The sequence below is a fragment of the Cyprinus carpio genome, chromosome A7 (assembly GCF_018340385.1).
Source record: "Cyprinus carpio isolate SPL01 chromosome A7, ASM1834038v1, whole genome shotgun sequence".
In the NCBI taxonomy this organism is placed as follows: Eukaryota; Metazoa; Chordata; class Actinopteri; order Cypriniformes; family Cyprinidae; genus Cyprinus; species Cyprinus carpio.
In genome coordinates, this window is record NC_056578.1 from 23,845,015 (window position 1) to 23,862,146 (window position 17,132).

At 37.6% G+C, this 17,132-nt stretch overlaps 2 protein-coding genes and 1 long non-coding RNA gene across 9 annotated transcripts in view; 1 reads left to right on the forward strand and 2 right to left on the reverse strand.

Moving 5' to 3' along the window:
* Positions 1-363: 363 nt before the first annotated feature.
* LOC122145661 lies at positions 364-1,962 on the reverse strand. The gene is made up of 2 exons (XR_006160478.1): positions 1,186-1,962; positions 364-1,115 (listed from the first exon to the last, which is right to left on the reverse strand). It is a non-coding gene; the product is annotated as an uncharacterized LOC122145661 (long non-coding RNA).
* A 567-nt stretch (positions 1,963-2,529) lies between these two features.
* Positions 2,530-12,982, reverse strand: LOC109064497 (cytoplasmic dynein 2 intermediate chain 1-like). 2 transcript variants are annotated; one of them, XM_042760504.1, is made up of 22 exons: positions 12,677-12,982; positions 12,323-12,376; positions 11,576-12,239; positions 11,399-11,454; positions 10,969-11,211; positions 10,788-10,856; positions 9,919-9,990; positions 7,661-7,886; positions 7,469-7,568; positions 7,240-7,369; positions 6,905-7,016; positions 6,710-6,804; positions 6,343-6,472; positions 5,526-5,698; positions 5,243-5,405; positions 4,973-5,080; positions 4,435-4,496; positions 4,274-4,325; positions 4,002-4,162; positions 3,747-3,878; positions 3,376-3,599; positions 2,530-3,203 (listed from the first exon to the last, which is right to left on the reverse strand). In XM_042760504.1, the coding sequence occupies exons 1-22, from the start codon at positions 12,689-12,691 to the stop codon at positions 3,026-3,028; spliced, it is 3,219 nt and encodes a 1,072-aa protein (XP_042616438.1). In that variant the 5' UTR covers positions 12,692-12,982; the 3' UTR covers positions 2,530-3,025. The 2 variants fall into 2 exon arrangements, with proteins under 2 accessions (XP_042616438.1, XP_042616439.1); XM_042760505.1 differs by lacking the exon at positions 10,788-10,856.
* A 567-nt stretch (positions 12,983-13,549) lies between these two features.
* LOC109053138 (extended synaptotagmin-2-like) overlaps positions 13,550-17,132 on the forward strand; it is a 29,158-nt gene continuing 25,575 nt past the window's right edge. For 4 of the 6 annotated variants that reach the window (XM_042760508.1, XM_042760510.1, XM_042760511.1 and 1 more), the window contains exon 1: positions 13,550-14,280. In XM_042760508.1, the coding sequence (XP_042616442.1) occupies positions 13,891-14,280 (390 nt within the window). In that variant the 5' untranslated portion in view covers positions 13,550-13,890. The remainder of the gene's footprint in view (positions 14,281-17,132) is intronic. The other 2 variants (XM_042760513.1, XM_042760514.1) reach the window with 1 other exon arrangement.

A 17,132-nucleotide genomic window follows, 5' to 3' on the forward strand; every position in this document is an offset into this window, starting at 1 on the left:
TTTGATGACTATGGTGTTCAATTAATGTTCACAGACAGAGTTAAACAGGGTTCCCATGCAACCTGTAAATTTCCAACAGATTTATTTGTCCTGGAAAATATTTTAGTATAACAAAGGTCTTCTCTTTTTTTTTTTTTTTTTTTTACAAATTTGTATTATGTTACTGTCAGAGGTTGCGGAGTGTAAAACATTGTCAGAATGCCATCTTGAACAAAGCCCTGTCACATACAAATATTATTGTCTTGGTACATTTAATTTACTGTCATTATACTTTGAAAAAATAGTTTATTAATATACTGCAAATCCAATCTCATTATTCAATCCGATTCCAAAACTATTTTTGAATGTACAGTACATTTTTTAAACTATTCTTCTGTGCAATAGAGGTGTACATTTTCACTTGCCTCACAATTTGATTCAATTACAGTTTACAAAATGGTTCTCAATGCATCAAATCCTCCATATCTTTTTTTTTTCTTTCTTTCTTTTCAGTACAGGGTTATTATTGTTAACTAAAACTAAAACCATTTTTGTTACTTAAATGGTAATTAAAATAAAATATATAAAAAGCTTATTTTATTTCAGCTTGTTACCAAAGAAATATTTCTCATTTTCATTCTTCATTTCTTATGGCACTGTTTCAGTGTCATTATACCAAAAAATTATGTATTACTTAAATATTAAAACATAATACTCAAAATTATTAACAACAAAATAAAATCAATTGCAATTAATTAATCTATTTATGCAATGAATTCATCTATTTATCTGTCTGTCTTTGTCAGGTAGAGGGAGAGGATGAGGTTAGACAGTATATCATGTCATCATTTGACCCCTTCATCCATCCTAAGGCCAAAATACCAATACCAATACCTATATAGGTTACTGGGCTGCACAGAACTGATTTCACAGCATTCGTAAGCCTTGCTTTCCAAGGCTTGCTCTGGATGGGGTCGGCCTGTGCTTCGTTGCTGCTGCAGACCACTCTGCATGACACAACTTCCCCAGTGCTCAAGAAGGTGTCATGTAAAGCAAGGCTTTCAATGTTCTTTGCTCGGACCTCAATATGTATGTGTTGAGCCCACATGATGTGCATCGGCTGGCCCAATAACGTCCTAAAATTCAGACACTTTAGGGCCTTTTCTGCATCCTGGCAGTATTTAAAGGTGACAAAACCATACCCACATGATGAGTTGGTTATTTTGGTTTTGCACACTTGCACAGAACAGATGGGTCCGAATGAGTGGAAATTTGCTTGCAGCAGTTTTTCAGTCACATCTTGGTGCAACCCACTAACAAACAGTGACCCTGTCATTTTGATCATCCTTTGGAAAAGATTCTTCTTAAAAAAGTTCTTTGTACAAAGTACAAGTGCTGAGAAGAACTCAAGTATCAGCTGCTGTGTCTGGCAAGGGATTTAGATGAGCAGATCACGGTGCTCCTTTTAAAGGCTCCGAACGTTCTAACATTACGATGACGTCACAGTAACCGCGTCATCGCATGACAATTGATAGTTTTCACGTGACGTCACACACGCATAGGAACGCCCACCTGGCGGGCAAAACGAAGCCAGTTATTTTTACGCAGTTTGCATTAAGTAGTAATGTAGTAAAACATAGATATTAAAAGGTGATATTCAGTAAACACCTTATATATGATGTATATTTTGTACAGGGAAGCATATGAACCCAGAATATAAACACAATGTGCAAAATGTCACGTTAATTGGTTTCCCATAGAAAACCATTAAAAGGAAAACAATGAACAATTAAACGGATTGCTTTCATATTCCGACCTCATCTGCTTGCCTATGTAAACAATGATTTCTTCTTTATTCGACTTGTATGTAGCGCTAGTTTATGTACTACTCGAACAACATGCTACATTTGGTTTGTTCATGACAGTTATCTAATTTGTAACTTATTAAGGCCCGAGCACCGCGCTGCGAGGAGCGTTTTGGGGTTGCTCTTTTTATTGTTCTATTTATTGTTTTTCTTTTTTGTGGGTTTAATTTTTCTCCAAAACTCAAGAAACTTTGCACATGCGTCAGAACATTTACATCTGATATGGGTTTCAGAAGTGTGTGTGGCAAACTGGCTCGATAGCGCCACCTGTAAAATGTCAACGCATGATCGAGAACGCACACTAGAGGACGCGCTCAGGAGAGTTCTAACAGTTCGGACATTGCGTAAATCAGAGGTAAAAAACGATATAAATACTGTTCAGTTTCTTGCACAGACCGATCGTTTGTGTCTTTACACATCAGTGTATGTCACGAGCCGCAGGGTTTAATTTGGTTTTGTTTGTGTATGTTTTAACCGTGATTCGCATCCACTTACATTATAAGACTGATAGACTGCAACGGTTTGAGCTAAAAATCTTGGTTTGTGTTCTACTGAAGAAACAAAGTCACCTAACGTTACATCTTGGATGTACAATTGGATAAACATATGATTTTATTTTTTGTGTGTAATTTATCTTTAATTTTTTATTTTTGTGTTAGTTATAATTTTAGTTTTTGTTGTCTTTGTGGGATGTCTTAATCAGCATGGTGTGAAAATGCAGTTTGCCTCAGAGACAGACTATAATTGGTGTCCATGTCCAAAAGATGACAAAAATCCTTAGTGAGGGAGACAGTCCTCCGTGTGCAGTTGCAGTTGCTTATATATTGCTTACAGCAACAAAACCATCAAGTTTTAGCTAACATCGGCAAAATTTCAACAAATTAACAAATTTTATGCCAGTGAAGTTCATTTGTTTTTTGTACAGACCAAACAGCGTAGCCAATGTGACAGTATTAAACATCCATCTCTCATTCTTTTCAAGCTGTTCCAGCCACCATCAGTGTACTGTAGCTTTAGGTACCTTAGTGATGTACCAAGGAAATATAATTCACTAGGTCTGCCCATACTGCACATGACTTTCTAATGTCTCTTTGTGTTTTCCTTCTGTTATTTGCATATTATGGATTTAACTGGAAATTCATTTGAATCTGGGCTCAGATAGACCTCAGCTTGAATCTATCTCATATCAAAAAAGCATTGTGCAAAAAAGATTTAAGTTTTTCTGTGTCACAGGCATTCGGCACTGTTAGTGACTCCTTAAAATACTGAATCTCCACCTTGCCGGACTGCTTGGCGAGCGCAACGCCAGAAAATGTGTTCTGTTTGGCTGGCTCACCAAACACTGCCATGGCAGTCACCCTGTGAAAAAGAGTTAGATAAGAGAAGATTTTAAAAACAGTTAAGCACCTGAAGTACCTGATCTACCTCTGTAATTACACATACATATTATCTTACTGTATAGCACCAACTAAACTTTTTTCTATCAAAAAAAAAAAAAAAAATCTACTATTTGATGTCCTGGCTTTTTTACCGGTCATTGTGTATATTCTCAGTGACGAATGGCACATAATCCTTCATAGTCAGGTCCCAGATGTGAAGATCAGAGGCAGCATCCAGAACACAGAACACAGCTGGCCGAGTCTGAGACCATTGCACTGACAGAATGGAAGCGCCACTGGAACATCCAGACCATTCCATCAACGGATCTTCTCTCTGGACAGAGTGCATTCGGACTGTTCCATCACTGCAGCCAACCTAAAGAGAGAAATTAATATAATATTCTTTCATCTAGAACCTGTGAAAACTGGGAGTAAAAACACACTTGCTTCATCACTCATAACCGATCTACACAAACACAGAAATACATAAATGCACATACAGTACAATAGAAGCTGCTCTTACCAAGAACAAAGGTTCCCCGGAAGGACTGAAGTCAAGTGCTGTGACCTCCACTGGTCTACAGCTATCAAACTGTGATCTGTAGAACTTTGGAAGAACTTTTAAGCTATGCCTTGTACCATGTCTAACCAGACCCTTCAATAATAAAAGAAGATAAAGAAACATTTCAAGAAACATTTTAAGACCAAGTTGAAATTCTATAGGAAACACCACTAACCCAAATATTCAATATCTTCAACAATTTCATGCAACACCCACCATGTTAGTACCAATGAAGTAATGGTTTGAGTCAGACGGGAGGAACTTTAGCTGAAGGCTCACAGGAGGTCCAAATCCCATTATAACATCTTGAGGTGATTTCTCAGTGGTCTGTAGAGAGGAGCTGTGGAGTAGTTTAACTTTACCACCGGGCCTCAGACCTACCAAGGCAGGCACAGCATTATAAAAAGGAGAGAGGTATAATAGATGTGCATAAAAATATGATTTCAGCTTTACAGAAAATAGAAAAATAATTTTAAACTTAGGCTTACCTAGGTCTGTTTGAGAACCAGAATCATTTCCTTTGTGCAGCTCAACCACAACCTGTCAGAGACATAATATACAACTTTATCAAATTAATACCTTGTTACAAAAACACAGTGCCAACTGAAAGAGGGTTGAAAGTATAAAGTTACTGGAAATGCAGACATACCCAGAGAGTTAATACTCCATTTTCATCCAGAGATCCTAACTGGAAAGACAGTCCCAGAGACTCTAGGTTTTGCACAAGGAAACAAGAAATGTATTTTGGTGATTTTCAAAATATACACTAACGTTCAAATATTTTGGTGGGTAGTGGGTACCATTTTTAAGTCTCTTATGCGCAACAAGGTTGCATTTATTTTAAAATGTTTTAAAATATAATTTATTCCTGTGATGACAGTGTTGACTTCTCAGCTGCCATTACTCCAGTATCACATGATCCTTCAGAAATCAATCTTATATGCTGATCTGTTGCTTGAGAATAATTTCTTCTTATCAATGTTAAAAACCACTTGTGCTGCTTGTTTTAATGAATGAAACTTCAAAAGAATAGCAAATCTTTTATAAAACTATAAATGTCTTAACACTTTTAATTAAATTAATGCATTCTTGCTGAATAAATCTTTCAAAAATGTTCTACTGACCCCAAGTTTTGAACTGTAGTGCATTTAATTTATTTAAAAAAAAAAAGATGTTAAACACATTACCATCTATGTCTGCAGTTAGTGTGCTCTTTAAACTTGTATCAGCAGTCGCCAGTACAGGTTCAATGGACACAACAGGAGAGAGATGACCTACCACTGAAAGCACAGCATCTGCAAGCACACAAAACACAGGTCAATGTAGTTTTAACCTGTGACCTGACTCCAAATATCTATATCTAAATACAAGTGAGATAAACAGTTTTGCAAACGCTTGTGTTTAATCTGTTATTCATTTTGAAGGCACAGCAGCTGAAGCAGTCAGCATTGACTGACCTGTAGAGAAGGTCGGATAGCGTAGTGTCCACACCTCCTTGCCAACCACCAAGTTCAAGTGAGTGCCAGAATGTTCTCTGAGGTCCCATACCACCACTGAGCCTATTTCTGTACCAGCAAACACTAGTGTAACTTTACCAGGACTGAAACAACAACACCTCACCTGAGAGGGGTAGACAAATTGGAGAAAAATATATTGGTTTTTCATGACTGTTATTGGGAGTGCAGTTAATTTCAGAAACACTGGTAACACTGGTATGTATTGGTATGTTCTCCTCTATACCTCAGATTCATAAAGAAGAATTTTTTGGGGTCTGGATGGCTCCCAGATGTTCCAAACACAGATGATTGTCTCACTGTCAAGCCGTACAGCACTGCTTTTGGAGGAAGGAGGATGAACAGACAGTAGAGTCTGTCTCTGGACCTGCGAGAACTGCAGCAGACTCACCTGCCGACCTGCAGGTAGATGCATACATATACGTGATTGTACATACACTTCCTGAAATGTAAAGCCAAAATATTTCGATCTGCCCCTCTCTGTGTAAATTAATGGGATGTGAGTTAAACTTAAAAAAAAAAAAAAAAAAAATTCACTTCAAGTAATTTTTGTCCTAAGATGGTACCTGTTATTTTAAGTAGCTCTTATCACACTCATATATGTTTGAGAGTTAGTTTTTCTAAGAAGGGTTTTGTTTTAGTTATTTGATGCTATAAAATCAGGGTGTGGGATCATCAGCAAAAAATGACAGGGACATTTCTGGGACATTTTGTCTACAATGGAAGGAAATGATCTGTACATATTCATCACCATAACAAACACAGTTTACAGTTCATATTTATTGACGTTGATCACTAAATGTGATGTTTGAAATTGAATATTGAAAAATTGGATCCAAATGAATCCAAATGAACTGGAATCTAAACTAAAAACGTATTATGTTAATGGCTTTGCAGTAATAGAAATCAATGTACATTTACATTAATTTAAAAATCCTAGAACTAACACTGTCAACATTTCTTCCATATCAAAAAATGTATTCTGAAGTACACACATCATAATCACTGCTACTTATCAGTAAATGTAATTTGGAAAACGTTACCATGCAGAAAGGGGAGTTTGGTATTGAGTTGAATGCAGCCATCACTAAAGGACAGTGCGTCAGTTTGAGAGCGAAGTCTTTTGACAGAATTACTCTCTGCCATATTTTCCTCTATCAGAACAGCCATCACCTGACATACAAAGAAATACTTAAATAAATAGTATTTTTAACTAAACTAGTACTTTAGCAGACAGGTTATGGGCAACACATGCATATATTGTTTATATGTTTCTATGGTGCAAAAGCAAACTGAAATTTTTGAGTGTTTTTGCACTTTTGTGAAGATTCATTTTAGATATGTGCTGATAATTTATAGAGTGCATAAGTGTTTAGAAATAAAAACAGACCCATTAACAACATTCTTTACCTGTGCAGCAGAACGTAAAAAAGTAGTCAGACGTTGAGAATTAGTATTTATTCTTGAAGTGGATTCATCTGCACTGTCTTCAGATGCCCTAGACCCTGGTTACAGTTCAGAGAACAAAACAGAACTCTATTTGTTATTTTTACATTTCCATTTGGTATTCGTTAGTAATGATAGAGTCAGTGATGAACACAATACCTCCACATGCTGCATTTGCTTCTGGTGGGTGTTGTGTCCATTTGTCTGTCGTGTTTACTTCTTCTGTTTGTATATCTCGATCAGTGTTGTCTTCATTGCACTGCACATAAGCCTGGAGACACAGTAATCTCATGAGATTTTGAGCAGGGGAAAAAAATAGTTGACAGAGAAGATGTATAAACGTGGCTTAATATATCACATTTTGTAGCTATAAAGTCAGATCTGTCCTTTGCTAATTTATTAGTCTCATGCTGACTATTACGGTCAGGATATGGCTAAATACTTCAAATATCACCATTGCCCTTTTGTAGCGTGGAAGTACCTAGATTTCGAACCTGTTTTGTATTGGCTGCTCCAAAATTCTTGATGTACATGTCATACTCGTTGACCGGAGGCAGTTCCAGCAGAGAGAAGGTGATGGAGAAGTCTAAATCAATCAGACGCAGAAGTTCTTCACTGCGCTTCCTTCAAATCAAATCAAATTAATTTAATTAATCAGTCAGCAATATCAATTTATTTTTACTTCTTATACTAATTAGATTATTATGAAGGTAGAGAACTTGCTTCTGTTTCTTGGCCACTTTCTGGCTGACCTCTCGCTGCTTTGCTGATACAAAATCAATAATTTTGCCATGTGTTCGACTTCTGTCAACTGAGTGCCTTTCTGTGAAAACACAACAAAAGCACAGATTTATGTCTTCCTTTTCATAGTCACCAGTAGAATGTGCACATTAACATCAACGTTTGTTTAACTACCACTCTGGGTGACAGCTGATTCTGCAGTTGTGGGCTTTGATCTTGCAGAGTAGATTCTCGCATTTTCCTCATCAATGGCTCTCTGGATGGCTTCTATCTCTTCTCTTCTCTTAGGACTCAACTCCCTCTTGTCTTCTCTCAATTTTTTGTCATGTTCCTCTTTCTCCTCCTCCTCCTCATTATCATCCTCCTCTTCATCAACATTCTCAAAGTCTTCTTCATAATCCTAAAAGCATCACCGAAAGAACAGCATAATAAAATATGGAATAAGAAAGAAGGAATAAGAATTTTGATGAAGTTAGTTGGTTAGATTCAGCTTTAAGATTCACATCAGATATTAGAGAAATATAAACTCTATATAAATATATAGAGAATTATATATAAAGATAAGAATAATATATATATATATATATATATATATATATATATATATATATATATATATATATACACACACACAGGTCCTTCTCAAAAAATTAGCATATTGTGATAAAAGTTCATTATTTTCCATAATGTAATGATAAAATTAAACTTTCATATATTTTAGATTCATTGCACACCAACTGAAATATTTCGGGTCTTTTATTGTTTTAATACTGATGATTTTGGCATACAGCTCATGAAAACCCAAAATTCCTATCTCAAAAAATTAGCATATCATGAAAAGGTTCTCTAAACGAGCTATTAACCTAATCATCTGAATCAACTAATTAACTCTAAACACCTGCAAAAGATTCCTGAGGGTTTTTAAAAACTCCCAGCCTGGTTCATTACTCAAAACCGCAATCATGGGTAAGACTGCTGACCTGACTGCTGTCCAGAAGGCCATCATTGACACCCTCAAGCGAGAGGGTAAGACACAGAAAGAAATTTCTGAACGAATAGGCTGTTCCCAGAGTGCTGTATCAAGGCACCTCAGTGGGAAGTCTGTGGGAAGGAAAAAGTGTGGCAAAAAACGCTGCACAACGAGAAGAGGTGACCGGACCCTGAGGAAGATTGTGGAGAAGGACCGATTCCAGACCTTGGGGGACCTGCGGAAGCAGTGGACTGAGTCTGGAGTAGAAACATCCAGAGCCACCGTGCACAGGCGTGTGCTTTTGAACCAGAAACAGCGGCAGAAGCGCCTGACCTGGGCTACAGAGAAGCAGCACTGGACTGTTGCTCAGTGGTCCAAAGTACTTTTTTCGGATGAAAGCAAATTTTGCATGTCATTCGGAAATCAAGGTGCCAGAGTCTGGAGGAAGACTGGGGAGAAGGAAATGCCAAAATGCCTGAAGTCCAGTGTCAAGTACCCACAGTCAGTGATGGTCTTGGGTGCCATGTCAGCTGCTGGTGTTGGTCCACTGTGTTTTATCAAGGGCAGGGTCAATGCAGCTAGCTATCAGGAGATTTTGGAGCACTTCATGCTTCCATCTGCTGAAAAGCTTTATGGAGATGAAGATTTAGTTTTTCAGCACGACCTGGCACCTGCTCACAGTGCCAAAACCACTGGTAAATGGTTTACTGACCATGGTATTACTGTGCTCAATTGGCCTGCCAACTCTCCTGACCTGAACCCCATAGAGAATCTGTGGGATATTGTGAAGAGAAAGTTGAGAGACGCAAGACCCAACACTCTGGATGAGCTTAAGGCCGCTATCGAAGCATCCTGGGCCTCCATAACACCTCAGCAGTGCCACAGGCTGATTGCCTCCATGCCACGCCGCATTGAAGCAGTCATTTCTGCAAAAGGATTCCCGACCAAGTATTGAGTGCATAACTGAACATAATTATTTGAAGGTTGACTTTTTTTGTATTAAAAACACTTTTCTTTTATTGGTCGGATGAAATATGCTAATTTTTTTGAGATAGGAATTTTGGGTTTTCATGAGCTGTATGCCAAAATCATCAGTATTAAAACAATAAAAGACCTGAAATATTTCAGTTGGTGTGCAATGAATCTAAAATATATGAAAGTTTAATTTTTATCATTACATTATGGAAAATAATGAACTTTTATCACAATATGCTAATTTTTTGAGAAGGACCTGTATATATATATAAAGATTTCACATTTAGGTTAGCGTGTATTCATCATATATTCACCAAAATCATTGTTTCAAAAACTGCACAGAAAACATTTTAATGTCTGAAATGATGACACGTAAGTAAAACAAAATGAGGGCTTCATCCTCAACAAAATTTGTTCACCATTTATAGTATTCTGCACTATCAAACAAAAGTCATGTATGTAATGGGACCACTGAACTGCTTCACACCTCAAAATCTTCCTCATAATCATTACGATCTTGGCTTGATTGTTTGTTCTCTTCAGTTTCTTCATTCTCTACTGAAACACAAAGACATGCAATCATATTAGCCACAATGTGTGTTTACTCTTTTACTCAAAATTCACCGTAGGGCTAGAAAGCAGAAACAGCTTAAAAAGTAAAGATGAACACATGCAATGAAACTATTTTAAATATTAGCTTCTGAGAAAAACAAGTGGTGAGACTCTATGCTTTCGTATAGGATCAGTCATTTAGGTTGATCTAGGCTGTTCTTGCTTCATGCGTGTTTATTTTTAACATGCATACTACACCTTCAGAACTCTATATATGTATGTTGTCAGGGCTTTGTATTGGTTTGTATTATACATGATTATGTGCTTTACATTTAAAAACGCATTTACTTTTTTTAATGCACTTAATTACACTCTTTGGAATCTTTAAATCAGAGCTGTACAAATCTGTGCTTATAGCTCTGTTCAGTCAGAGAAGAAACACATAGAGAATGATTCGGTTTGGTCTTAAAATTTGACAGTACTAGGCAAGTCTGATCGAGTCAGGTTTTGTTTAGAGTCCATTTGGACTTCAATTTAATGCACATGCAGTACACTAGTAATAGTAGAAGAGTTAACATTAAGTGTTAAATCCATGTTGTTAACAATAGAGAATTTTAACTTATCTTAAATCTTCTCTTACAAGATTTTAACATATGAAGGGACATTTTTTTTTACGCAAGACGTCCTTCCATGACATTTTGACAAAAAATTACAAATAAAAATAAATTGTTCCTAATGAGATGAATAACGTGCATTAGATAGGCTGAATTTTCATTTCATGCTGACTTTAAACAGAAATCTTACAGGGATCTCTGGATCACTCATTTCAGCTTGAACAGACCTCCATGTTAACTGAGGTATCTTGGTAGGTTCCTGCTCACCCACACAAATATAAAACATATGTAGTGAAGATCTATAACCTCACAAACCTACAAAAGCAAATGGATGTCAAGAATCTCGTGCATTTATTTGATAATGTTTATACCTCTTTGTCTCTATTTATCCTTTCACTCAGGTCATGTCCTGATGAATCTTTATGTTTCCGCTCTCTGTCACTCCTCTTGGATTCTGAAGCCTCTTTGTGCCTTTTTTCACGCCGTTTATCTCTCTCTTCCCGCTCCCTGGCCTTTTCCCTATCCCCATCTTTGATGCTGTGGAAATAATCCTTTGACTCTTTCGACTCCTGGTGATGCTGTTCAGCTTCTCGAGAGTGACTTGTGTGTGCCACCTGTTGACAGCAACAGCTTTAGCAATAAACAGTTCCAGTTATCAGTTCCTATGTAGCTTATTCAAGTCTGTTGACTAGCCACAAATTTTAAACATTCCTCCATAATATCAGTACAGTCAGAATTACATTATTACTATATTATCAGTAGAATATCTTGCTCATAAATAGCAACGATCTTATGGCTTACATGACTTTCTTTATCCCTTCTTCTCTTCTCTCTATCTTCTCTATCTCTTCTGTGTTCTGAAACAAAAGAGATCATATTAGTATTATATGAATTTTTGATTTTCAAAAAATAAATTAAAAAAGGAAATCAAATAGACATGATCCTAAAAAACACAGGCACAAACTGTAATCATAAAACCTTTTTCTTTGTGTCCAGAGTGTTCTTTATCACTGCGTCTCTCTCTCCTTTCTCCGTCCCTCTGTTTTTCCTCATGTTCATGTCGCTGCTGTTCACTTTCTCTTGCTCGGTGTCTTTCTCTCCTCTCTCTTTCTCGTTCTTTGTCTCTCTCCCTTTCGTCTTTTTCTCCGTCTCTTCTCTCCTCTTTCCTTCTATCTGTTTCACTTTTTCGCTCCCTGTCTCTCTCAGTTCTCCTTCTATCTCTATCTTTTTCTCCTTCCCTGTTTGTACCCCTGGCCCCCTGACTGTACATGTCTATGTCCCTGTCTTTATATCGGTCCTTTTCTCTATCCCTCCGTCTTTCACCGGTTTCCTTCTCCCCTCGACTGTGTCTTTTTTCTTCTTCATCTCCATCTCTGTGTCTGTTGTCTCTCTCTCGCTCTCTCTTTCTCTCTTTATATCTATCCTCCCTGATGTCTTCCAGCTTGTCGTCCTGGTTTCTATCCCCGTCTGGGTCTCTGTGTTTGCTCTTCTCTCTTGTGCTTTCTCGCTCTCTCCGTTTTTCTTTTTCTCTTTTTGCATCTCGATCAGGATCTCTGCGACGGCGATCCAGAGACTCTCCATCCCTGTATTTCCTGTGCTCCTCTTCTCGTTTAGATCTTCTTTTGCTCTCCTCATTGTGTGCCTGACAAAACAATGACAGTTTTTTTTATGGGTTGTGCTTTTAAAACTTGTCTTTTTCTTAGACACAAACAAACTGCAGATTACCTCGATGTGCACTTTTAAGTCATCAGACCTCCAAGTATCTTCTTTTGTTATTTTCTAATGAGAGGAAGGGGACATGGACAGCTAATATGTTACAACTGTGCAGAATGAAGCTCGATTACCTAATAAACTACTAACTAAACACAGCCTACTTACAAGCTGATTCTTTACATACCAAGTGTTTTATGATGAAGTGACGGTTTGATATTGAAATAAACAGATTTAACTAAAGCAGATAACTTGAGCAGTTTTATTTGGCTATCGATGAGTGGCTAATCGTGCTGTTCAGCTTTAACGTTTTCAGGAATAACAATCGCTGCACAACAGCTGCTCCAGACGGAATACGATTTGCTTTACCTTCACAGGGTCCATCACTTCAAAGGTCCTCTTCTTACTTCTCGTGTTTAATACAACAATCACAAGTTTATGTTGACAGCTTTCACCGCCATCCCGCTAGACGGCTAAAGCGGCTGCGCAGTTTAATGCTACTATGGTAACCTGCAAAGCCATGGTAACAACAGACTATTAAATCGAGCAAAGAGCAATCGCTCGACACAACTATTACTATGGTAACACTGTCGAATTTAGACAATATTCGAAACATCGAACTAAAAGACGTGTTTAAAAATATGACATAGCACAATGACATAGTGCTTGCTTTGTACTATACACTTGCACATATCTACAGTCATTGGCTACTTGTTAAAATAAATTAGTATATGTTGACGTCCTCCGTGTTTTCCGAATAATTATGGCATTCAATTTTTACCAAAAAAAGTGTTGACTGCTTTGTACAATACATTTGCTGATTGCTAAATTAGCATAGCCTTACTAGATATAAAGATATTGTAAAAATTGTACGAGTAGTAAAATTCAGCATATGTCTACTGTTGTGTTTTATTTGTGTCGTCCTCCTGTCGTGCGTTCAGCTTAGTTTACTAAAAGCAGCAACTTTAAAATAAAGAATAAAACCGAGATGAACGCACGACAGGGAGGATGACACAAGCACACAGCACATTTTGGCACAAACAGTCTATCAGAAAATAAGAAACAAGCAGCTTCTTGTTATTGTTCGTTAATTAAGAGTTAACACTTCGCTGTCGACGCCTCGTTGTTTGTGTATCTGCAGCTGCTTGGCTCAGGGGGGCGAGTTTGCGCTGTCTGCGACACTCACTGACCTCCTGAGACCCGCTCTGTGTGTGTGTGTGTGTGTGTGTGTGTGTGTGTGTGTGTGTGTGTGTGTGTATGAAGCGTCAGCTGTCAAGTTATAAACCAACACTACAGAGCGCACCAGGCAGCAAGAACACACCAGAGGCTCAGTCCGGTCTCCAGTTATGCACAGCTAGATTAAAGCCAAGCGAGACACTATCCGCGTCAAAATGGACTGGTTTACGGGCGAACTAACGTGAAAATATCCTTAAATTGTTTTAGCTGAGCGGGTGTAACGTTACTTGAACCTTATAGGGTACCGCGTGCACGGGATGGTCTGAAGTGTTTACTCTCGAAGCTTTTGCATTGAAGCGCAATGTACACTTTTGACAGCCGAGCGTAACATTTCGTCCGCTCTGACTATGACAGAGGACATAATGACGGCTGTGCGCGGAAATCTTCCTCAAACAGCAGACGCCCCGGGACAGAAGGATAGCGGACAAACTGAACCGACAAGCGGGGCGATCCCTTCCTCCTCACCCGCGGAGCTCAGCCGGGACTCCGCGTCCTGCACCGGCGAGCTGACGCGCACGTGGCTGCAGTTCGCCAAGACCTTCGTCATTATCTTCCCCATATATGTCTTGGGATATTTTGAGTTCAGTTTTAGTTGGCTCTTAATCGCACTCACGATATTTTTCTTCTGGAAGAGAAACACGAGGTGTAAGAACACTAGGTTGAACAGAGCACTTTCTATTTTTGAGCAAGAGGACACGGTTAAACAGGAGCTGGAGGCAACTGAGTTACCATCATGGGTGAGTTATTGATAACGTTTACTGTGTTTCAAAACATCAGAGTCAGTACACTAGAAAAGAAAGGAAAATTAAGAGTGAGTTTATTTTTATTTTCTAAATAATAAAACTGTCCATCCCCAAAGCTGGACTAAAAAGACAGAATGGGTCCTCTTTAGTGGAATTTGATGAGATTGCTGTCCATGTCAACATGACATATTACTTGTTTAGGCCTTTGTGGGTGGTAATGCTGTTTACAGTTTTACATTTGGTAAACAAACACAGGATATTTCCTTGATCAAAGTTGTTTTGCTTCATTCAGTCTTATTAAACTTGGACGTCTTTGGCTTTCAATGTTCTTCTGTCCATTCAGCAAACTCTGAGTGCTTGAAATATATATGATCCCAGGCTGTCAGACATAAGGCAGAACAATACTTTTTGCCCTTTCGCCTGTGAAGGTGAACAGTGTTTTTTTCCAAATGATGTAGCATGTGTCTCTACCAGTTTTCTATTTTTAACTTGTATGTAAGCATTATCTTGAGCCTCTGCTCATCATGGCTGTAATCAAAAGCCAAGTGCAACAAAGTAAATATATGTTATGCAATGAGATATTTGGACCTGAAGGGACTGAACCAAGGTCCGTCTGTGTAGTTGAACATGAGGATTCAGTGTGCTGCAGTCTGTATACTATAAAAATGTAATTTGTACAGAATAATGCCATAAAAATGTACAGCATGTAAAACTGTAAATAACCATTAAGTAGTTAACTGTAATAACCTTACCATATATGTTGAAAATTGTATTATATGTCATTCAATACTGTTAAAATTTAGTTTGTTTTTTTGCAAGTAAAAACCACAAATTGACAAAATTTACCACGAAAGACAGTAAAATTACATCTGATTATATCTTCAGTTTTTTCCCCCCTAATTTTAAATAGATGTGCTAAATGACGGAAAAGTTAGATCAAGATGGTATTGGAGGATTGTACTCAACCTGCAGCCTGTTTCTGGCGAAACCATGTAAAGTGTTTTAAAAGGGAGATGTTAGAAATTATTTATTAAAGGTATACTCCACCCAAAAATTTTGTAATTAATTCAATTCATTAATTAATCACTTACCCCCATGTCGTTCCAAACCTGTAAAAGCTTTGTTCGTCTTCGGAACACAATTTAAGATATTTTGGATGAAAACTGGGAGGCTTGTGACTGTCCCATTGACTGCCAAGTAAATTACATGGTCAAGGTCCAGAAAAGTATGAAAGACATCGTTTATTAAATTATTATTAAATTAGTGGTCAGTCAATATGGAATTTCCAATCATGGATTCCCAAAGTGTCGAGTTTGCATGTAATGCATACAGTCTTCTTGTCTGTGTAGTGTTAGTCATTTATCAGATACATTTTCTACATGGTCTCACAAGCACCCACTACCATCTCTTCATTTAGACTTCAACTTCTCCGAAGCCTTAATCAAATTACATTCTGGCATGAGTCAACTTGTCTGTGTCAGATTAGAAGTCTGTTGAACTGGTTTATGCCGATGAGTTTGAAGTTGTTGTTTTTTTTGTTTTGTTTTTTTTAAGAAAATGTTTCTGAACAGTGGTGTTATGGTTTCTGTGATTATTCACATTTTGTGGTGCCATGCTTTTAAACCAAGATGTATCTTCTGAAACATTCAAGACTTGTTTGTCCAGTTTCTCTGTGGTTCCTGGAAAGCGTGTGATGCATGATAAAGATGCACTTCTCTGTAAGTGGTGTCTTCAGCATGTCTTAAAGAGACATGTTATATCTCTTGCCTAAAAGCTTCAAGCTTGCTGCACCAATGTCTAGTAAAATGCATTACATAGTTTAACATATATATTCTAGCATTTAACAAAAATATGTTAATACATGTATTATCTTTTTTAATAAATCTCAGTGATCACAAGCAATTTTTCTTTTTACAATTTTCAATGTCACATGACAGCTCTCTGTATGACTATTTATTGGAAAACAAACCATTTACATCACAGATTATCAGATTCTCCTCAAATTAAGTCACTGTCAGGAATCTAGGCTATACTCAATCTATACACCTCCACATTAATGTGGCAACTCTACAATCTCAACAGTCTCATCTCCAGCCAGATTTTTTTTTAAAGGAACATTCCAATAGATATCTGTCTATGGTCTTGACAATGAAGAGAAATTCTCAGAAATCTCTAGTGACCATAGAAACACAGTTACCATGGGAACTTTCAGTGTCTTTCCCACATATCATTAATACTAAACAAAATAATCAATAATCATTTTGGACGGACACCTGAAGTCTAGTGCTGTTCGTAGTAGCTCTAGCTGCATCCAGACCTTTTTGCCCTGACTGATGGTTATATGCTACAGTATGTCCGTGGGAGAGCTTGCTGAGGAAAGTGCTGTGCTGTCATATATGGTACTCTGCTCAAAGCTACACCAACACTGTTTTACGATTAAAATAATTTCAGAGTGATTGCACTGCAGAAGGAAGTCACATACCCCCACTTTTTGCCTCTTGAGATTACAGTAAAGATGTTACTTTTCTAGGACATGTACACAAGGGGGTTAGCGTTATAGGTGCCGAAAAATGCAGTTGTCACAAACCAGATGTGGCTTACCTGAGATTTTCCTTTCAGCTTTTGCTTAATGTCTTGGAGAGAAGCGTTTATGGTTTTGCAGCTGTGTTACCATAGTGATGAGATTCAAATGTGCCCTATACATTTGTTTTGCTTGCGTGCAGCATTTGTTTTATAATTTAAAGTTTCAGTTCTAAGATGTTAAATTACAGGGGTCTTTTGTGGTCAGTAAGACTACATTCAGACTGGAGGCAAAAGTGGCCCAAATCCTTTTTTTTTTTTGCTGA

Bases quoted from the DNA above. Each gene is read 5' to 3' on its own strand.
- LOC109064497 (XM_042760504.1), bottom strand. The intron at 6,473-6,709 runs GTAAAGAATGTT...TTTGTATGTCAG, and splicing joins TTTTACGTTCTGCTGCACAG to GTGATGGCTGTTCTGATAGA. The intron at 3,879-4,001 runs GTGGGTGTTGCA...TTATTATTGAAG, and splicing joins ACTTCATTGGTACTAACATG to GGTCTGGTTAGACATGGTAC.